This window comes from Bidens hawaiensis, unplaced genomic scaffold (genome assembly GCF_021521415.1).
Source record: "Bidens hawaiensis isolate Kalapana, Puna unplaced genomic scaffold, B.hawaiensis_p1.1 tig00011621_1, whole genome shotgun sequence".
NCBI lineage: Eukaryota > Viridiplantae > Streptophyta > Magnoliopsida > Asterales > Asteraceae > Bidens > Bidens hawaiensis.
The window spans coordinates 43521-65399 of record NW_027491909.1 but is presented as its reverse complement, the minus strand read 5'-3'; the positions used below and the strand labels follow the sequence as shown (position 1 = coordinate 65399).

At 36.1% G+C, this 21879-nt stretch overlaps 4 protein-coding genes across 4 annotated transcripts; 1 reads left to right on the top strand and 3 right to left on the bottom strand.

The window, feature by feature from the left end:
- Positions 1 to 759: 759 nt before the first annotated feature.
- LOC143538452 (uncharacterized) lies at positions 760 to 7373 on the top strand. Its single transcript, XM_077032016.1, has 13 exons — positions 760 to 1062; positions 1159 to 1268; positions 1341 to 1403; positions 1501 to 1693; positions 1774 to 1878; positions 1954 to 2084; positions 2164 to 2725; positions 2862 to 2927; positions 3030 to 3106; positions 4092 to 4713; positions 4779 to 4931; positions 6265 to 6780; positions 6881 to 7373. Exons 1-13 carry the CDS (start codon positions 790 to 792, stop codon positions 7067 to 7069), a joined length of 3060 nt encoding a protein of 1019 aa, XP_076888131.1. The 5' UTR covers positions 760 to 789; the 3' UTR covers positions 7070 to 7373.
- A 2330-nt stretch (positions 7374 to 9703) lies between these two features.
- LOC143538420 (ras-related protein RABA5b-like) lies at positions 9704 to 11262 on the bottom strand. The gene is made up of 2 exons (XM_077031988.1): positions 10898 to 11262; positions 9704 to 10097 (listed from the first exon to the last, which is right to left on the bottom strand). Exons 1-2 carry the CDS (start codon positions 11226 to 11228, stop codon positions 9796 to 9798), a joined length of 633 nt encoding a protein of 210 aa, XP_076888103.1. The 5' UTR covers positions 11229 to 11262; the 3' UTR covers positions 9704 to 9795.
- A 3006-nt stretch (positions 11263 to 14268) lies between these two features.
- Positions 14269 to 15103, bottom strand: LOC143538419 (uncharacterized). The gene is made up of 2 exons (XM_077031987.1): positions 14777 to 15103; positions 14269 to 14658 (listed from the first exon to the last, which is right to left on the bottom strand). Exons 1-2 carry the CDS (start codon positions 15046 to 15048, stop codon positions 14403 to 14405), a joined length of 528 nt encoding a protein of 175 aa, XP_076888102.1. The 5' UTR covers positions 15049 to 15103; the 3' UTR covers positions 14269 to 14402.
- A 6079-nt stretch (positions 15104 to 21182) lies between these two features.
- LOC143538435 (uncharacterized) lies at positions 21183 to 21620 on the bottom strand. Its single transcript, XM_077032001.1, has one exon. The coding sequence runs from the start codon at positions 21618 to 21620 to the stop codon at positions 21183 to 21185; it is 438 nt and encodes a 145-aa protein (XP_076888116.1).
- Between the last annotated feature and the right edge of the window lie 259 nt (positions 21621 to 21879).

The following is a 21879-nucleotide window of genomic DNA, read 5'->3' as shown; positions in this document are numbered from 1 at the left end:
AGTCATGACCAAGAGAGATTTATGGTTCATAATAAATGATTCATCTCAAATATCACCAGCGCATTTTGGGCTTCATTGGTTGTGAAGCATATGAAATGAGCAAGCTTCAACTGTTAGTACTACCATAATGGGTGACATAGTGGGAAGTCTTTATCCCGACAAAAATAAAAGCAAACATGCGAGTTCCTAAATGAACAATACATCATGGATAGAATAAACAATATTATAAAAGTAATAAGGAAACATCTTCGAGTATGATTCGCAAAGCAAGTATGTGAGTTTCACGTAACCAAGTCAAACATCACCAACATGATACCATACCCATGAATTATTTTTTTAGTCGTATACTCAATCAATCATCCATTCCGAATGTTGTGGCTTTCAAATTCCCAATCAAATTCGACCACAATCCCCTGCTATGAGTTAAAAACCGAAAAGAAAGCTAAAATGCATCGTTGATTATATTCCACATAAGTCTGTCACATGAGTTTTATATGCCCGTATCAATAGGTATATTACACTAGACTAAAAGTAGTTAATAATAATTTGTGATCAACGTGATATTTCCCCTTTTGTAAAAACTCGTTGATTATTATTATCATTTTATTTAATGCCACAGGGAGCAACCGGCCATTCGTTTCACAATCACCGTTCCGCATATACCTTTTTCTCCCGATAACATTCCATAAGTCGCAAAAATACATACGGAATTGCAATTATTATTATTATTATTATTAGTGTCAGCGGTGAATCAATCAAATTAGGGTTCCGATGCGATATAAACCGTGAATGTTAATTGGAATGGAATCTCTGCACCACAGAGTGGAATCATGGATCAGAGACCAACGCACGAAGCTGCTGAAAGTCACGTGGCCGCAGCAATGGCCGATTGCTATGAAATGGCCCTGGATCACCGGCAGAGAACAGAGGAAACGAATGCACCAGGAGTTTCAACGCCGGAAGAAGCAGCTGCATAACCTCTTTATTGCTGTTAAGGCCGATTCGCTATCGGATTTGCAGGATATCCTGTGCTGTATGGTGCTTTCTGAGTGCGTCTATAAGGTATGTGTATGTGTGTGTGTATATATTAGGTATAATTAATAATTTAGGGATTAAGGTGTATGATAATCATACTTATATTGTTGTGGATTATGGTAGAGACCTGATGCTGAACTGGTGCAAGCTGTGAATAAGTTTAAAGCTGACTTTGACGGTCAAGTTGTGTCGTTGGAGCGTATTCAGCCGTCTTCGGATCATGTTCCTCACAGGTGATTTGGTTTATCTTATTATATTACAAGTTTAGCATTTATGATATCTTATGTGTGGGAGTGTTTGTACAGGTATTTGTTAGCGGAAACAGGAGACACGTTGTTTGCTTCGTTTATTGGGACCAAGCAATACAAGTACGTGGTTGACGGTTAAGAGCTTAAGATAATGTGATATGATGTTTTTGTGAGTTGGATAAAGAGTGCTTCTTTATTGTTTGGGATGATTTTACAGGGATATGATGGCTGATGCTAATATACTTCAAGGTGCTATTTTTCATGATGATGTAGTTGAGGATAATGATGAGATATTTACGAAAAGTTCGGCTACAGCTGATGGTCAAAAGAAACTTTCTGAGGATGTTCCGAGAACACTTGGAGCAAAGCCACAACAGGGAGTGACTTCGACTAAACCTGCTGCTCATCGGGTAAATGTGCTTCATTTTGACATGATAATGTTTTTGTAGATAATAATGTGGTTGTGGATAACATTTTCAGTAATTTATAGGGATTCATGTCTCGTGCTAAAGGGATACCTGCTTTGGAGTTATACAAGCTGGCTCAGAAGAAAAAAAGAAAACTTGTTCTATGTGGACATTCGCTTGGTGGTGCGGTAAGTTTGGACCAAGCTGACATGCTCCAACTTGGTTTTTAATTCCTTCATAGATTAAGATTCTTTATATTTCAGGTTGCTGTTTTATCCACTCTTGCAATCTTGAGAGTGATTGCATCTGCTTCTTCATCAAAAGAACAAGAAAGAATACCTGTGAAATGCATCACATTTTCCCAGCCTCCTGTTGGAAATGCTGCTTTAAGAGAGTACGCTTAATTGTTTATGTTTTAGTAGAGGTCATATAATTATTGGCTTATATATTAATACATACATGTTTATTTACAGTTATGTTAATGAGAAAGGGTGGCAGCAATACTTTAAGACTTACTGCATCCCAGAAGATCTCGTACCCCGTATATTATCCCCTGCATACTTTCATCACTACAATGCACATCAAGTGGACTCCAAGAAGTCAACTTTATCAATGTCAAAACAAGACATAACATCAGAGAAACAAAAGGCAAAAAAGGAGAATGAAAATGAGCAGTTGGTTTTGGGTTTGGGACCTGTAAATAATTCTTTTTGGAGACTTTCAAATCTTGTTCCCTTAAATGCTGTTAGAAGACAACTTAATAAATACACTGGCAATAAATTTGGTTCTAATGGAAATTCTGCTGCTGATTCCAACATAACATCTTCAATTGAAGACGCAGAAGATGCTCCGCAGTCTCTTGAGATTGAAGAAGATTCTGATGGCATTTCCTTGAAACCATTTCCCATTACAGATGAAGGGGATTTAAGTGAAACAATAATAAATGGAAATTCATCTGGAAAAAGTAAATCAACTGACAAACGTAAGGCGTGGCATAGAGTTCCCACCTTACCTTCGTATGTCCCATTTGGACAGGTAGATAACATTTTGGTGGAAGTTAATTTTAATTGTTGCTCATATGTGAAGTAGGCTGCTGTGAAATAACTTGGAGTGCAAGGTTAGGCTTTTTTAATAACTATCTAATCTAATGAGGATTTTCTATTTCTCATAGCTTTATCTTTTGGGGAATTCATCGGTGGAGTCTTTATCGGGTGCGGAGTATTCAAAGTTGACATCGGTAAGAGTTATATATTTCTTATATGTATATGATATTAGTGTTGCCGGGTTTTTCCTTGAATTTCTCATTTTGTTTGCTTTGTTTTGGCAAAGACATATTCAGGTCAAGTCTGTAATTGCTGAATTGAAGGAACGACTCCAATCGCATTCCATGAGATCATATAGGTCTAGATTCCAAAGGTAACATCTTCTTTATGTTGAAGTGAGGTGAACCTGTAACTTATACGCTATCATAGTTGGAAGTTACTTGGTATACTTGATTCTACTTTCAAATATTTTGAATCATTAATTGTTTACATTCTTTCTTAAGAATTCGGGTCTACTTGATTCAAATTTATTTATCAATTGCAACAAGTCATAACTGCATATGAACGCCATTTCACCATTTTTATAATTACCAGCAAAAGATCTTTCAATAGGCATGTAACAAACCGGACGTTCAGTGAATTGTTCGTGAACCGTTCAGCGCAAAGTTCCTCTACTTAATAAATGGACGAACATGAACACATGTCTCATTCGTTCATTTAGATTCGTTTGCTTACGTTCATTTATTTTGTTAGTTTACATTTGTTTCAGTTTGTTCATTAACGTTCATTTATGTTTGTTAGTTTACGTTTGTTTAAGTTCGTTAATATATTCAATTAAATTTTTTAGGGTCATTACAATTTTTTCTGGTTTTAATAAGTTTTTAGGCCCAACACATTGTTGTTCATATTTACTTTTAATTGGTTTTAGCTAGTTATGTTTGTTTATTTATGTTCAGTTATGTTCGTGTGTTCGCATTCGTGTCTGTTTTTTTTCGTGAACCTCTTGTTTTATAACTTTTAATGAGCGAACATAAAGAACATAAACACGTCCATTTTCTTATTGAACGGATGCGAACTAGAAAACTTCATTTGCTTAATTGTTTATGTTCGATCATTTGTTTGGTTAAGTTAAATGAACGGACACAAACATGCTTTGTGCAGTTCGTTTGCAGGCCTATCTTTCAATACTCAGCAATAACAAATTTTGACGATCCAAATTATCCCCGTTATAAGATTATAGATAAACAGGATTGCATCGGTCTGCAATTGTTTTAGAAGTTTTCACCTTGAAAAACTCTGGAACATTCTTTAATAAGTAGCTGGTGTTCAAGTTTCTCACATATGAACTATATTTTTAGGATTTACAATGATTGCATGAGAGATGACTCATCATCTTTCTTGGGAATGGATCAACAACAACAATTTCCACAGTTACAAAAATGGCTCGGTATTTCACTTGCTAATACTGTTGAGCTTGGGCATATTGTGGAAACTCCTGTAATATGCACAGCTACATCTATTCTTCCTCTTGGATGGAATGGCGTTCCTGGTGAAAAGAATACCGAGCCTATTAAAGTAGATATCGCTGGAACCGGTTTGCATCTATGCACTCTAGTTCAAGCCCGGGTTAATGGTAACTGGTGCTCTACATCTGTTGAAACCTTCCCATCTGCGCCCACTAATAATTCTGACCCGGATGTACAGTCAGACATACAAAAGATTCGTGTTTTAGTTGGGAGACCGTTGAGGCGACCTCCAAAGCATCAAATTACCACGGATACAATAGTATCTGGATTTCCATCAATAGATATGAACTCGGTTGATCAAAGTATGCCACAGAATCTGCAGGCATTCAATTTGGGGAAGTTTATGTGCCCTGAAGGTTTAAGTGACTTTGTTGTGTTTTGCACAACTGATTTTTCCACCATCTCAAAAGAGGTTCAAGTTCGAACCCGTAGGGTGCGGTTGGTTGGCCTTGAGGTATTATTGACCGAAATTATATTATTGTTTTTATATTTTATATTGTTAACAAGGAATTTGTGTAGGGTGCTGGTAAAACTTCTCTTTTAAAGGCGATATTAGATCAAGGAAGGGTAAACGTTTCGACCAGTGTTGAGAATTTTGCTATGGATGTTGATGTTCAAGAAGGCATTACGGGTGGTTTACACTTTACAGACTCAGCAGGCGTAAATTTGCAGGTCTTTATATTTCTATGAAGCTCTTTTTCTTTTATGAACATCTCTATTCACTGTATGAAACTAGAGTTGGCAGTTTTGGCCTGTTAACTTATAAATGGGTCTATCTGGGCTACGTCTGCAAACGAACTGAATGTTCCATGAAATGCTTATGGACCATTTGGTGGGAAGTTCGTTTTTGCTCGTTTATTTAATAAAGGAACGAACATGAACAAAGTTCTTTTGCTCATTTGTTAAACGAACGAACATGAACACATGTCTTGTTCGTTCATTTATATTTGTGAATGTTCGTTTGTTTAAACTTGTTTATGCTCCTTAGTTTAGTTTGCTTTAAGTTTGTTAATTCATATATTCATTATATTTTTTAGGCTCGCCTTACAATTTAGTCTAGTTTTGTTATTTTGTTAGGCCTAATAGGTTAATGTTCAAGTTTGTTAATTGGTGTTTTTTTCAATTATGTTCATTTATATTCATTCATCTATATTCTATACTTCTATTATGTGCGTTCGTTTACGGTTTTGAACCATTTGTTTATGCTATTAGAGAATGATCATAAACGAACACGAACATGCTCATTTTATTAATGAACGGACACAACAAGAAAAGCTTGCTCCTTTAATTGTTCGTGCATGATCGTTCGTACGGTTGAAGTTAAATGTACGAACGCGAACATGCTCGTTCATGCTTGTTTGGTTCGTTTTCCAATGCCTACTTTTAGTGAATACAACCTTCTATGTCGTTTTCATTCAAATATCTAGGCCTGTTTGGTTTGTGGAATTTTTTTAAAGGAATCGGTTTTTGATGGAATTGGAATTAATTCCAATGAAATATACGTTGTGTTTGGCTTGTAATTTTTTAATTGGAATTAAGAAATACCTAAAAGACTTAAATGCCCTTAAACTTCCCTTCCAAAGTCCAAACTGTACCCCCGTCTTAAAATTGTCTCCAACCTTCTTCATCGTTGCTGCTCCGACTCGCAGTACCTTAAACCCAAATTGCATGAAAGTGTCCGAATCTTCAACCTTCTTCATCATTTGGGTGAAGGAAAAATCTATTGAGGGAATTTGTTGGAAAGAAAATTCAAATTCCAATTCCTTTGTAGGTCAACCAAACACGATTTTAAATGGATTTAGTTCCAATTCCATTCCTAGTTCCTGAGAACTCCACAAACCAAACGTGCCCCTAGAATATCATCATAATATTGTTTTGCGATCATAACCAACATGTTAGTTATCTGTCAAAAATATTTAAAAAAATGGATAAAAAGGGTGTTTGCGAGTTTGACCTAATTCAACACATAATAATTGATTCTTGTGTGTTGGTACATGTGATGCAGGATCTGAATAAAGAAGCTACTCGCTTTAAAAACGAATTATGGATGGGGGTTCGTGATGTCAATACAAAAACCGATTTAATTGTGCTAGTGCACAACCTATCACACAAAATACCATGGTACACACGGTCAGATGCATCAACACGCCAACCCGCGCTCTCGTTTTTATTAGACGAGGCTAAAGCACTAGGAATCCCTTGGGTGCTTGCTATAACAAACAAGTTTTCAGTGAGTGCTCATCAACAAAAGCGAGCTGTAGAAGCTGTTCTTCAAGCATATCGAGCAGTTCCAAGTACAACTGAAGTTGTTAATTCATGCCCATATGTAATGCCCACTGCAGCAAGTAATCTTACAGATTCTGATGAGTGGGTGGGTCCCCATAAATTAATCATGGGTCCCGTTAATTTGGTTAGACGATCTTTTCAAAAGAAGAGTGCCACTCTTCCTGTTGAGGGTGTCGGTGCTCTTTGTCAGCTTGTCCACCGTGTTATTCGCAACCATGAGGAGGTTGCTTTGGAGGTAAAATATTATTGAACTTTTAGAAAAAGTAATATGTAATTATATAAGTTCATAACTTCATGTTATGAATTCATGATCATCGGTTTGCTTGATATGAAAGGAATTTGCAAATGAGAGACTTATGGTGGAATTAGCAAAAGGGAGAGAGTCTGCGGTTGATGCAAACCGAGAAGCAATGGCTAAGGCAAACTCATTGTCGGCTGCAGCGGTGGGTGCTTCTGTTGGGGCGGGTGTTGGTGTTGTTATGGCTATTGTTATGGGTGCGGCTTCTGCATTAAGGAAACCATGAGACGGTGTTATGCCTTTTAGTTATATGATTAAAGTAAGATATATATAGGCTCCTGGTTAGAATTTTGGGATTTTGTTGGTGGATGTGAGTGTATGGATTGTATCTGTGTGGGTATTATAAGGGAAAGGTACTCGGGTAAATTGCCATTTATTTATTTGATTTTGAGACCAAGTCCATAATTATGCCATGTTTATAGCAAGACTGTTCTTTTGCAAGTAACATAGTGGTAAGCGTCTTACTTCCTCTCTCTTTCAATGGCGCATATTGAGTGCAAGCCATCTTCGTATTCTTTTAACGCTTTGAATGCCCGCTTGGTGAGCACAAATCATGTTTTATCTTACTCGATCTGTTAGTAGGGTATTAATGGTTTTTATGAGTTCTTTTTATTAATGTCAATGTGTGCTTGTTACATGGACAAAGAATTGTTCGAAATGATATTGGTCATGCACGCTGAGGCGTAGCTAGTTGTGCCATGCTTAGATCCAGCCAGTATTGACTGATTGGTTTGAGCCTGCCGCACGGTTTGCTTTGCCTGGCTCAGGCCTTTCTGTTTTTGGTATTTGATCACTGTTCTTTTGTTCACTTCTACTTGAGATATTTGATGAAGATATCGATTTGCATAATAGGGAAATCTGACTACCTTCTCTACCCAAGCTAAACCATCAACGCTACACAAAATCGACCACTTTAAAGGTTGTTTGTTGTTATTGCTGCTGCTGCTATTATTAAATCGTCATTTTCTTTTGGTAACTGTAATTTTGATACATTTTAACAGTATTCTTTTATATTTTTACTTGGGCTTTTAGGCTTTCATTAAAACTAAATATTTTATCTTTCTTTAACAAGTTTTGAAAGGATTTTCTTAATTCAGCAAGATTTTTAATAAAATCTTAAGCATTAATTTAATATGTCAAGAAAGCTTTGTACTTGTTTTTTATCTATTAATTTGTTAGGAAATGATGTAATCTTTATAACCAAGAAAAACCATTAGACTATCAAGTAAATCTAAGAAATTTAGATATGCATATTGAAAATATAAAACATAAATTAAAGCAATGTTATACAAGAACCCATTACAATTTTGAAGAAAAACCATATAATAGCAAAATTAGAAATGAAATATAAAGATAAAGATAAAGAAACAACTCATAATAGTCCAAAAATTGGAGTTTCAACACCTGCTATCTTGAAAATATAATTGTGGAAGACTAAAATTGAAGCAAAGCCAAAGTTTCAAGTTTTCATGTGAAGATTTAACGAAGATGTATAACTTTCTGACAAGAGCAAGTTGAAGATGGAATCCATACAGAAAAGAAGAAAAAATGACAAAAAAGATGAAATCTATCCAAAAGAAGAAGGGGTTATAAAATAAAAAAGAGAGAGGAAGAGGAGATCATCAGGTCACAACAAAATTTTAAAAAAGTGTGCTTAGAAGTCTCATGTATAAAGAATAAAGTGTGTTTTTCCTTATGCACTTCCCTTTTATATCTTCATTGTAATGTACCCATCATGAAATAAAACTTTTCATTTCCTTATACCTTTGAGTTTTCCTTCTATTTAGAAATATTTTTCTTTTAAAAGGATAATCCTCCAACTACAAACTGTTTCTTTTTACCATACACTGAAAATAGGAAACGAAACCTGGTTGCGCTGAATATTGCTGAAGAAGCCAGATAGGAGTTGCCTAAAGCTATTTAGGTTTGGTCAGGAATAACCTAGTAAAAAGACTCCTAGTGTAACCCGGTGATATCTTGGTCAAAAAGGCAAAAAGGTACAAAAGCATGTTGGACTCTTGTTCTTTTTAATTTTGAAATATTTCTAGATATTTGATACTTTTAGGTGTTATAAGGTATTTATCTTAATCAGTTTTAATCAAAGACCTAAAATATACTTGTTTTGTCATCTTAAATTATACTCAATATTATATGAAAATAATCCCATTATTATTATTATTATTATTATTAGTATTATTATTATTATTATTATTATTATTATTATTTAGTTCAACTGATTTTCATGATTTTTAAAGTTTTCTTAAAGAGGGTGCTTTGTTACATTCCCTAAAATTGAATTTTGTTACCTTGTATGAAAATTTTGAAATTTTGATGTTTTTTAAGCCTAGGAAAAGTTAGAAGGCCTAAACTTTTTATTAAAGAAAAATCTCAATCCGGTCGCCTTGTCAGCAAGGGGTAATCTGGTCGATACTTACACTGTGTTTGGTGTGATTTGGAGCCTGAAACTGTAGACCATCTTTTAATCACCTGTAAGCTGTCAAACTGGGTGTGGACTATCATTTTTGGCTGGATAAAGTTTCCACAAGGAACACGCTGTCGAACGGTTAAACAGCTGTTGGAACTTAGTTGGTTGAAGCAATTATTGCAACCACATGTTGGATCATTTGGAAAGCAAGAAACGAAACTATATACATTCATAAAAATCCTACTATAACAGGTCTGGTGGGAAGAATTAAATCAACTTCTTACCTTTGGATCAAACCTAGCGGAGCTCAAGAGCTTGGATTGGGAGAAATGGATTCGCCCAAACCAAATTAATGTTACAAAAGATGTGACAAATCACTAACAAAACAAACGTTTTATATGCAGTTTTAGTAACTCAAATTCATAAATGCAAGGCAGATTAAAACATTTCATTTCATACTTTAAACCCAACCAAATCAAACAAAAAATATAACCTTACCTCATCACTACAAAAAAACAGTGCAACACTCACTGCGAACAACACGAACTGGTGCTCTTGGAGCCATTTATGAGACTCACACGGTTAGAAGACAACTCCACCTTATACGAATCTGAGTTCAAAACCTTCCTTCTAACATTATTATAAACTTCTTGAATCACAATCTGAAAAGCCTCTTTAACATTAGTGGAATCAAGTGCGGATGTCTCAATGAAGAAGAGTCCCTCTTCTTCAGCAAGCGTTTTACCCTCATCAACACTAACATCCCTAATATTCTCCAAATCACTCTTGTTCCCTACCAGCATTCTCGCTGTCGTTGTGTCACAGTGAGCTGCAACAGTTTCAACAATTCATCAACCTACGGAGTTTACACTCAATTGTAAACGAAGAATTCCTAACTCAATCACGAAGTGTGAAACTTGTAGTTCGGTTCAGTTTTTACCCATAACCATAATCATAATTGAACTTCATTTTCGGTTAATAGGTTATGAAGCTTGGTTTTGGTTCAATTCGGATAATTAACCAAGCCAAGTTTGAACTAAAATTTAACTAAATGAACATGGAAAAGAAAATTGGTGACATCAAATGGAAATTTCATGAAGCTTAATATATCCGTCCCTAAGAACCAAAACTTTGTTTTTAGTAGGATTGGGTTTGCTATCCAAAAGGGGGCTGCGGCACAGCTTGTTGCCCGCTTACCTGCCACTTCATTGTGAATCGTTTGGATTTTTTTTAGTGAAAAATGGTGCCTATTTCAATTAGAAAAAGTTAATACATACATAATTACATATTCTCAAGGTTTTCCGTTACAACTCAACATATATACTACATTCATCTCAACGTAAGCATGTCTCAATTCTTTTCGGTTCGATTAACATTTGGTTATTGGACACCCTTTACCAAAAAACCACATAATCCGTAAATCAAATAACCTTAACCATTAGTCCATAACCATCGGTTATCAGTTAATTTTGGTTAACGGTTAATGTTCGCTCACCCCTAATGAATATTATCAATCGGTACGCAATTTCAATTTCGAATCAGATCTTAAACAACGCCCTAATTCAGTTAACACTATCGGAGCAGATTAATTGACTAAACAAATTAAACAAAAAAAAAAAAAGAACTTACTATTAAGTTCATCAAGCCAGCGCTTAATGCTATCAAAGGTGGAGCGGCGAGTAATATCATAAACAAGAAGCGCACCAACGGCACCACGGTAGTAAGCAGAGGTGACAGCACGGAAGCGTTCTTGACCGGCAGTATCCCAAACCTGGGCTTTAATCTCCTTGCCCTCTATTTCCATCACCTGCGTCTGAAACTCCACGCCGATTGTGGCCTTTGAGTGCAGGTCGAACTCGTCTCTGGCGAATCTGGAGAGCAAGTTGGATTTGCCGACTGCCGAGTCACCGATTACGACTATCTTGAACAGGTACTCTTCTCCTCCCACTGCTTCATCCATTGGATTCTAGATAAACAAAGGGTGTTTGTGTTTGTGTTTGTGTTTGTGTGGCGTTGACCGTATTTGAAGTTTATTATATCATGTACTGCTTGGGGGTTGACTTGAATGTTGGACAAATAATCCGTGATTTCAGGTTTACTTAATAATAATAATAATAATAATAATAATAATAAACACGCATGCCTAGCAGCAGTTATAAGTTTTGTTTCAAGATTAGTAATTTATATCATAAGAATAAAAAAATTAAGACAACTTGCATCTATATCTATGTTATTAACTTATAATGGAAGTGTCATTTAATGTATTAAAGTTTTAAACATGTGGAAAATATGGAAAAGTTTGCTCAACTCGATTAAAACAATGAATCTATTAGAATCAACATTAATCTTTGTAATTTCATTTTTGAATTTTGAACATTTATATTTTATATCTATATTAAACCATCTTCATCGCAAGTCTTTGTAGCATGCAGTGACGAACATACCTCATTGATAGGGGGTAATGTTCGTCATTTCTTAACTTTTCTGACAAAATGGACTACATTTTATGTATTACGTTACCCTTCACATTGTATTTTGATATCTCTCAATATTTTTTAAAAGTCCAACACCTCAGCCCTAAGAGTTTTATAAAAGCCAACACCAGTTGATGGTTAAAAACTCATTATTTAATTAAAATTTAAAAAAAGTCTAATTTCTTTTTTTTTTCTTGATAAGGGTTATTATTCTTTTGAATGAAAAAAAAAAGACAGATTACAGTGAACTAGTGACCATCGATCATCACTGTCCACTCCACGTCGAACCAACAGTGTTCCACCCTTCCCATGTTGTCACGTCGTCACCGACGACAACTCATTGCACCCATTGTCACTGTGTTCATGACTCATGTATTATTCTAAATCCTAATTGTTTGCATCTTGCAATTAGAGGACTTGGAAGTTGAAAGATAAAATTAGGGACGAGATTGGAGATTATGGAAGGGTTTAGTTTATAATTTTAGTTTTTATTGCGTATTTGATTATGATTTACACTTTGTTTCTTCTAAAATTAGTGAACTTAAAACTTGGAAGATGAAACAACATTCTAGACAAGTACTTGTTTGCAATCTCTTTAAAAGAAAATTAAAAGAAAATGATGATATTGTTCCAAGTACGAATATTGCTAATGACATGCAAGAAAATTATATTGGTCCAACTATTTCTTCGACTTCAATTCCTTCAATATTGAATACAATCAATTTGAATGATCTTCTTTCGGATCCCTCTGATAGACCAACTATTGCTAGTTATCACCCTAATTAAATAGATGACGAATGGGTGAAGAGTATTTGAACAAAACTCTAGTTTGTGTGATTGAAAAAGAAACATTCTATAAAGTAACAGATACAATGTAATGGCTTAATTTCAAGATTTTCAAATGTAAGAGAAGAGAATCTATTAGGTTGCATGTTTAACATTTTTTATTATCGTGTTTTTCTTAACGTACTCTTAAAAAATTGTGCTACCCTTGAAATTATATTATCGATCCACTGGCGGCATGCCTCTGCCTTATGTGGGAAGCACCTTTGCAAGTGCTTCGTTGGACTTGAAGTACTCGTGACTTCGTGAGTTAAGCTAGGAGTGCCCTTCACCTTTATAGTATTCACATTAGATCCATCAATCATCATCGCACTTACAAATTGCGGAGAAAGAGGGCTGGGGAATATAATCAACTAAAAATCACTTATGAAATACAAAGGAGTGTTGAAAGTATGAAGTATTCTCATTATTCGTTCAATTTGTATTCGGAATTACAGGTGTGCCTGTATGTTTTTTTTTTTTTTTTTTTTTTGTGTGTGTGTATTTTGCATGACTTATTTGATGGTTAATGTCGTATATGACTTAATGGAAGGTGATGGGTTTGGATGCAAGTAAAAGGATACGGGCTTGTAGGCCTTAAGGCTTAATGGGTTGGAATTATTGTTTGCATTTAATTAAAGGAAGATTAGATTGGCTTAACAATTTCCAACTAACTAATATTTTGGAGATTGATCTGTCTCCTCTTGTCTTCTAGTCTCCATCAGATTATTATCAAGAATGCATCATCAGCTCGTTCTTTATTTCAACACTCTTCTTCAAGTTCTTCAATTGAGTCTAAAAGAACAGATAGTTTGAGTGCGTTACTGATTTTGAGTTTATAAACCGTCTTGTACGGATTAAAATCTTGTCTTTCTTGTTAATTGGGTAATACATATCTTTGATATGAAATTATAGAGAGTTGATTTATCATTCTTGACAAGAAGAGATGTGAAATAATTAACAAGTCCTTTAATTTCATCCATGTTTTGATGAACAAGAGAGAGTTAAAAAAAAAATTAGAAAACTCACAAATCGCATTATATTGGTTTGGCACTTCACAAAATAAGTTGTTTTTTTCCCTTTTAGATACTCCTTTTACATGAATTAACTATTGGATTGTATTAACTCTTAGTATTATATTCTCGCTGAATTTCTTTATAGCTGGCAGTTTTTCACTGTTGTTAAAAAATAAAGCTATTGGATTATATGTAAAGTTTAGATTGCGTGTCTTTCGATCTTTTATAAAAAGGTAATGTTTATGATGTGCACATTCTTCTTAAAACGCCACCATTCTCAATTTAAAGCAGTATATGCAAATTGTATCAGAAATTAAAGTTAGATCAACTCAAATACAGAGATTATGAAATATACATATTAGGCATCCAAATCAACACCATCAATACACTATAACTAAAAGCTTCTCTCGATTAGAATGCAAGACAAAATTCTCAAACTGAAAATATACATATAGAAAATAACGTTGTCAAAGTTTCAAAACAAATGCACAAAGGTGCAATCTTAATGAAACAAAAAGGTCAAGATATGTAACAAAAGGACCCCCACCCCCACCCACCCTCTAATAACTAATCGGTCCAGACGATTAAAAAAAAAAGGATTACAATCCTTGAGTACATATAGAAAAGAATAAATTGTGCTAAACAAATCCTACTCCTTTTTTTATATTTGGTGCATCCCTCTTTCAAATTTCCCGTATAATTTGATGTGTTTCAAGGGATGCAATAAGATGAAATTGGATTCGTTTAGCAGAAATAAAATAAAAAACTTTCAATCAGTAGCCACAATTTAATAATTTGTACCAAAAAGTTATACCTATTAAGCTAACTAGCCATTAAGGAATTCATCTTTCCTAGTGATGAAAACATTGAACTCTTATTAGTTGTTGAAGGAGAACCTTTCTTGTTCTTCGCTATGGTGGCTTTTGGACTCAATCTTTGACTTTGACCATATCTTTTCATTGAACCTCTTGATCTACAACAATACTTCTCTTTCTTTGCAAGATCTGCAGCAGTCTTCACACTTGTTAGAGATGCAAATGACTCAGATTTCCCTTGATAAAACTTTGATAAGCCCCGCCTACATAAAATCATAAAGATACAAGATATGTCATGTTGTACCATCCCTTTGGAACAACAAAGTTTGATCTTTTCTTGATACTCATGTCACAAAAGTTTAAAAAGATTGGATTACTCACTTGATAGGCAAGTGTGCCATGAGATCAGACAGTTCAAACAAAGGACTACATGATGATGATGATGATGTTGTTGATGATGATGCATCTTCTATCATATCAGTTGAAGAAGAAGAAGACTCTAAAGAGTCATCTAAATCAGAGTCCATAAGGACATAGTTGCAAGCATCATCTTTAGCTTTCATAAAACCCCATTGAAGTCGTTCCAAATGGCTTTTGTCACTCACTTTTAATCCAATTTCTTGACATATTTGGCTTTTTCCAGTCTCATCCATCTTGATAAAAAAGATTGATATTTTTGGGGAACTAGTTGGAAAGAGTATGAAGCATGAGATTGTCTTGAAAGTGGCATGAGTTTGGGGAAGCATATATGTAGATAGTGGATATGTTTGGTATAGATAAGGTATAAACTTTTTGCATAGGAATGCGACCTTTTCAAGATTAAAGCAAACGGATAATAAGCATATTAAATATTAAAATATTAAATATATAACTTAATTTTATAACACGGTGTACAAATTAGTGACTACTTTTTGAATTCAACTAGGATTTATGACCCGCGCTTGGTGACGGGACCGTTAAATCTAATAAAAACACGTACGTAAAAATGTTAAACTATAAACTCGTTGCCGACGCGAAGTCATTCTGTATCAAGTTATGACATCGAAACTAAACAAAAGAAACAAAGCCGTCAATGCCAAAATACAACAATTTATATCACATGTTGAACCAAAAAAACCGGCGCGTTACAGCTGCGAACCAACACAAATTCGGTTACTATCAGTGGTACCAACACAAATTCGTAAACATAAATTAGTAAGCCAAAAAAAAGTAGTTTAAAGGCGAGGTATCAAACGTTGAAACGCGGATATAAAACCATGCGACGATGAGATATTTTTAAATTATGAAAAAATTTTCGGTCATTATAAAAATAGACTATAAAAAATATAAAAGCAAAGTTTAAGAAAACCATTTAACGGACAAATAAAATATGTAAAGCCGACATTCGCTCAAGTTTAGTGTTTAAAAATATAGTCTGTTAAGTATTTTATTTAGTTTAAACAAAAAATAAAATAAAGAAAATAAAATCCGACACTATTTAAGCGAAAAATAAAACATGTAAAGCCAACACTCGCTCAAGTTTAATGTTTAAAAATATTGTTTGTTAAGTATTTTATTTAGTTTAAACAAAAAATAAAATAAAGAAAATAAAATCTATCATATTTTAATTTTGAAATTATGGATAATAATTTAGTAGTTATAATTAATAAAATATTAAAATAGTGAATAGTAAAAAAAATAGTAGTTTTGTACTTTTGTGAGGGATGTAAAATCCTCTATTTAATATATATATATATATATATATACATAATAATCTTTAGTTCGGGAAACCAAATGACATTTTCATTTCACAGATTGGAAGTAATAAAAGTTCGGTTTTTCTTATTTACCAAACCACAATTTGTAGATTTATTATAAGAAGTTGATTATTAAAAGTGATATTAAACAACCCGTGTTAAATACAGCGAAGTAAATTATCTATATCTATGTGTGTGTGACGAGGATAAAATTTTCAAATGTTTTTTTTAGTGAGAAGTGCATGAAGCATTTTGAATCATTTGATAGAAAATTATATTGTTAATATTCATGGCGAGAAGATCTTAATTCCCACGCAAAATTAGATAGCCTAAAAGGCACATTGTTAGTTTAAATTCTTTTTTTCTTTTGAACGGTCAACAAACATATAATGTCTAGATACTTCGTAACGGGTGATCTAATGGCAAAGATCACTACCAGCTGGCTCAACCCAGCCGTACGAAGCTCTTAGGTGCCTCAAAGTTATCTCCAGTTTCGAGGAGAACCCATCGCTCGAAGGTCCACTAATGGTAAAACCCGGATGCCCTCGTGATCGAACTGAAAATCACAAATATCTCAATGTAATATTTGATACAAAAAAATAAAATGCATATTATATATTATTAACTGATTTTATCTTTGGATTTGCCACCTATACTTCTTGTATGGTTCAATTTTTTTTGGAAAATGGTACTGGGAAGTGGAAAAGGATAAGAACTCATCCATATCTAGTCATCACACCTTCCACTTATGGCTACTTTGGTCCCTTTCACATGCACCCTTTGTCCCCACACATTGTGACCCTTTTTCCCTTTTTTTCCGCTTTTTCTTCAAATCTCAATAGCATTCGTTCAAGAATATACACACTTGTGAATTCATACTTTCATTTGTGTTATCCCAATGATATTGCAATTTCAATAAGCATTTTAGTAATCAAATGTCTGAAAAAAAAACCCAATTTCTAAGTTCTAATAATTATTTTATTAAAAATCTAAGTTAAAAATATAATAACAATTAAGAAAGTGCTCAATACACAAACGATTTTATTTAGAGAACGATAGAATCATATAAAAATACAAATATATTACTTTTACTGTGAATGCGATACATATAATAACATTTATGTAACCATATAACTATCTCTCCCACTTCCTAAAACCCTAATAATTAATGTGAGAATTTAAATATTAATTACCACATGACATATTATCGTAATATTGCTATTAACTATTAATAAGAATTGGTTTCTAGCGCATATTGACATTCAATTGTAAATATCTAATCGTATAATTATTCGATATGTTGTTAAACATATATCTTGTGAGATATTAGATTATGAACTTAATTGTAAATATGTAATCGTATAATTATTCGTATATGCTGTTAAACATATATCTTGTGAGATATTAGATTATGAACTCACGTAAACATTTAATCTATTAAAGTTAAAACAATATTTGGTTGTTACTATTCTATACCTTAAATTGTTTATGTATTGAATGTGTTTCTAATTACTAACAATGTTACTATTTTATACCTTAAAATATTGGATCCTATTCCGGCTGGTCGGGAAAGGTTCCTAACGATTACAAGAATGAGATCGGTGTAAAGTGTGTGGTGTGAAGTATGTATTGTATGTTGTGAATGAATGAATACAAGTGTTATGCTTTCCCTATTTATAGACAAGAACATATATATACATGATCCTATGGTTTATTGTATCCGGCCAAGTCCTTTGGTCCGATCTTGTTTCCTTCGGGCCTTGCTTCCTTCGCAGATCTTTACCTCCTGGTTCTTGCCTCTTATCCCGGGACATGCGTGCCTTGGGCCACCAACCCGATCGGACATGTTGCATGAGTTTCCCCCGCAAACCATCTTCCCTCCAAACCATCTTTTAGAACTTCTTATGCTATTGGGCTTGCCTTTGTTGGGCCTTGCTTGGATTATTGGGCTGGGGGCTTGTCCATGAGCCCGTCTCATGGGTAGGCTCTTCAAGTCTCCCAGTCTATTGTTCTAGTTATTTATGACGAGGACAATAGACTCATCTTGTCCTTCTTAATCTCTCGTTTGCCACTTTGTTCTTGGGCCTTTTCACTTATTGGCCTAGTTGTGCATTTATCCTTTTAGGCCCATTTGCCGGGTCTGGCCCAATCTCGTTTCTTTTTGAATTTTGACGGTTTACTTTCCCAATGGCCATAATTAACCGCCTCCCTCTTGTCACTTCATCATTATTGTACTTCTCTCTTTCATCCTTCTCTTCCAACCGTTCCGGCGACTTCTCCTCCCTTGCCCAGGTTTGTCTTCTCTTTTCTTTGCTTCATTATGAGTCGCGATGGTCGATCAACCATTACCTCGGCTATGTCCTCCGTCAGAATGGTCTCCCTGTGTTCAACCTATCACATTCTTTTGTCGTTGTCTCCTACCCTTCCAGGGTCGAACGAAACGACTTGTAGTCGCCCTGGGTTTATCGCTTTGTATGCAAAAAACCTTGAGTTTGCCAACATTCGTTACCCGCTAACCGAATTTCAGTTGGCCTTGTTGAAATACCATCGACTGTGCTTTTCTCAAGTTCACCCCTTAGGGTTTCTTCGAGTTACTCATTTTGAAGTTGCCTGTCGTGCCTTTGGTGGAGATGCCTCTGTTGCCTTGTTCCGTCGGTTTTATCGCTTGAAAGTTGACGACGATTGGTTTACTTTTGAACGGCGGGCAAGTACTAAACACCCTCCCTATACCTCTTACATCCCCTCTGGATTTTATCCCCGGGAGTGGAAGAATGACTTTTTCTTTGTGTCTTCTTCCTTTGATCCCGGCCTCACTCGTTGCCGCCATGTTGGCTCTCATATTGATGACCCTGCCCCTGGTTTCCCTACTGTTCATGATTCTCTTTATAAGTTGTTGATTAATAATCCAACTGAAGTTGCCACCTACCCTGAGCCCCTTTTGTACATGACTGGACTTAGTAACATTTGGCCGGACCCGTTGACACGTCTTGCTATGTTTGACGGGGACCGAGGTTGGTGACCCCTTGCTTCTGTCATCCGTAAACGTTTTCTCCTGTCTTTTTCTTTGACTTTCGCTTGTTATTGTTTTGCAGAGATGGATTTGATGGAGATTTTTAGAAAAGGACATGTGAAAGGTGCCGAATTCATCGCTCTTCCAGTGTCTGTTGATGCTTCCGCCCCAGTCGCCCGTACTGGTAATGTTTCCTCTGACTCAGAAGCTCCTGGTTTTTCATCTGTGGCCGTTCCGGATTCTTTGAAACGCAAGAATGTTGCTTCTGAATTGTTTGATTCGTCCCTAAAGAGTTGTCTTGGCAACTCCAAACGTACTTACCTGGGCTCTGCTGGTCAGGGTTCTTCCTCTACCCCGGAAATTGTTGATGTCGACGATGACTTTTCCTTCAAGGTGTCTGACCCTATCACTGCCCCGTCCTGAAGAGCAAAGACCCTAATGTTACTGAGGCTAACCCCAAAGGCAAAACCCTATTGCCCCTAAAGTTACTCAGAATCCCTCCTCAGGTAATCCTCCCCTCGTTGACCTGTTTGTCCCAAAATGGTCTTTGACTATGAACTCTTCTGTTAACACACCCCAACTTGCCTATGAGTTTTTTACATACGTTATTCCCCCTGTTGACTATACTCACGTACAAACTATGTTGCCGGATGTCCTGGTTGGGGATTTTGGTACGTACTTGTAACGTACCTTGGTGTTGGGTTCCTCTCTTCGTCAGTGGTTTGTGGATGTCAATGTTGCGTATCACAATAGTCAGGAGGAGGTTGCAAGCTTGAAGAAGTCCGTTGAGGGTTATGTTTGACGGGTTGGGGAGATGCGAAAAAGGATTAACGTGGCCGAGGAACTGAGTTTGGAGGTTCCTGGTTTGAAATCCGCGTTGGAGTCCTCGAAGAAACAGGTAGCTGATTTGACTGCCGATCTTCAGCTTGCCCATGAAAAGGTTGTTGATCTTGACGTTGCTCGGTCTTCCCTTCTTGATGCTCAGGCTAAAATTTCGAAGGTTTGTTTCTCCCTTTTGTTGCTGTTGTTATTATTATTATTATTTCATTTTTGCCTTGTGTCTTTATTGAAGCTTGAAGAGAGCCCCCCACTTGTAAAAATTCATGAGTTGGAGAATTGGTTCGATCGCGAACGTTCTGATTACAAGTCTGCCTTGGAGCAATTAGGGGCTGCCAAACATCAAGAGGATCAGAAGGTTGGTGACTTGTCGAAAGAGATTGAGTGGCTAAGGGGTGAGTGTTCCTTCTTGCAGGGAGTTGTGTGGAAGCATGAGGATGATCGGAAATGGCTTGTGTTTATGGGTTTTAAGCAGGTATACGATCGAGCTTTGGGCTGTAGGGAGACTTTGGAGGTCCGGGACAATCTTAACAGGGTTGTGTTTGCTTCTGGCTTTCAACATGGGCTCCGAGCTGGTTATGAGCATTCTTCTCATGGTATTCCCATTCAGGAGGCTCCTTCATTTTCCCCTACCGCAGAGGCGGAGGCTCAAGAGGCATTTGTGGCCCTTGTCTCTCACGTCCCTCCTATCATTTCCCAAGTTTCTTCAAATCCCGAAATCTCTGTTGTGGACATTCGAGCCCTCGCTTCAGTTGTTGATCCTCTGTCCCCCTTGCCATAGTTTGTGACTTGTTTTGGACAAGTAACTTTGTGTTGGTTTTCATATTTTTAGACAATGGTGTTGTTATCTGCCCCTTCGCGGGTAAATTTGAACTTTGTCTTTGATTATACTTGAATGCATATGCTAATGTTTGATGTATGCCTTAGCTTTTAAATATTTATGCTTGCTTATTGGTTAACCGTTTAGCCTACCGGCGAGGCCTTCCCCTTCAGGGGAGCGATGTGTGAGCATTTACGAGACAGACTCGTGCCATACTTATTGCTTTTTAATGAGACGGACTCATAATTTAATTTAATAAAGTACTTTCTTTCATTAGGATCATGTTTACATCATGGTTACAAAAAATACAATTTGACTTTCTTGTTTATTCCTCATGGAGAGGTCACTTATTTTGTTTGATCCTTAGCTCTTTTGCTAGTGCCCTCAGGTGTAGTACTTTCGGAGTTGAATGGAGTTCCAGGTCCTAGGAACCTCCTTTCCTGTCGAATCTGCCAATCTGTAGGCCCCTTTGTCTCCGGCCCAGATAACTTGATAGGGCCCCTCCCATTTAGGCCCCAATTTCCCCTGATATTCTTTTCTACTCGCCTCATTTTCTCTTAACACCCAATCCCCTTTTTTGAACCTAACCTCCCTGACTCTTGCATTGTAGTACCTTTCCATTTTTTTCTTGTATTCCACCTCCCGTCTCGCTGCCACCTCCCTCCTTTCTTCCGCCAGATTCAGGTTCAACCTCAAATCTTCCTTAGCTCTCCCTTCCCCTTGCAGAGTTCGCCTAGTTGGCGCCCCGATCTCCGTAGGGATCATAGCTTCTGTTTCATACGTTAGGCTGAAAGGTGTTTCTCCGTTGCTCGTTTTAGGCATTGTTCTGTGTGCCTATAAGACATGAGACAACTCTTCCACCCACGATCCCTTTTCTCTCCCTAGCCTTGATTTGATTCCCTCTACCATACTTTGGTTTGCTCTTTCTACTGGGTAGGCTACTGACGTGAACGTTTGCTTGATTTTTAATTGCAGGCACCATTCCCTGAATGGGTTGTTGGCGAACTGCTTCCCATTGTCGCTGACTATGGCGTATGGTAGCCCAAACCTGCAAACAATGTTTTCCCATACAAACCTTTTG

Coding starts and splice junctions, on each gene's coding strand:
- LOC143538452 (XM_077032016.1), top strand. CDS start 790: ATGTTAATTGGAATGGAATCTCTGCACCACAGAGTGGAATCATGGATC. Junction 1,063..1,158: donor TTTCTGAGTGCGTCTATAAG/GTATGTGTATGT, acceptor GGATTATGGTAG/AGACCTGATGCTGAACTGGT. Junction 2,085..2,163: donor GGAAATGCTGCTTTAAGAGA/GTACGCTTAATT, acceptor GTTTATTTACAG/TTATGTTAATGAGAAAGGGT.
- LOC143538419 (XM_077031987.1), bottom strand. CDS start 15,048: ATGGATGAGACTGGAAAAAGCCAAATATGTCAAGAAATTGGATTAAAA. Junction 14,659..14,776: donor ATGGCACACTTGCCTATCAA/GTGAGTAATCCA, acceptor GATTTTATGTAG/GCGGGGCTTATCAAAGTTTT.
- LOC143538435 (XM_077032001.1), bottom strand. CDS start 21,620: ATGCCTAAAACGAGCAACGGAGAAACACCTTTCAGCCTAACGTATGAA.
- LOC143538420 (XM_077031988.1), bottom strand. CDS start 11,228: ATGGATGAAGCAGTGGGAGGAGAAGAGTACCTGTTCAAGATAGTCGTA. Junction 10,098..10,897: donor CTGGCTTGATGAACTTAATA/GTAAGTTCTTTT, acceptor AAACTGTTGCAG/CTCACTGTGACACAACGACA.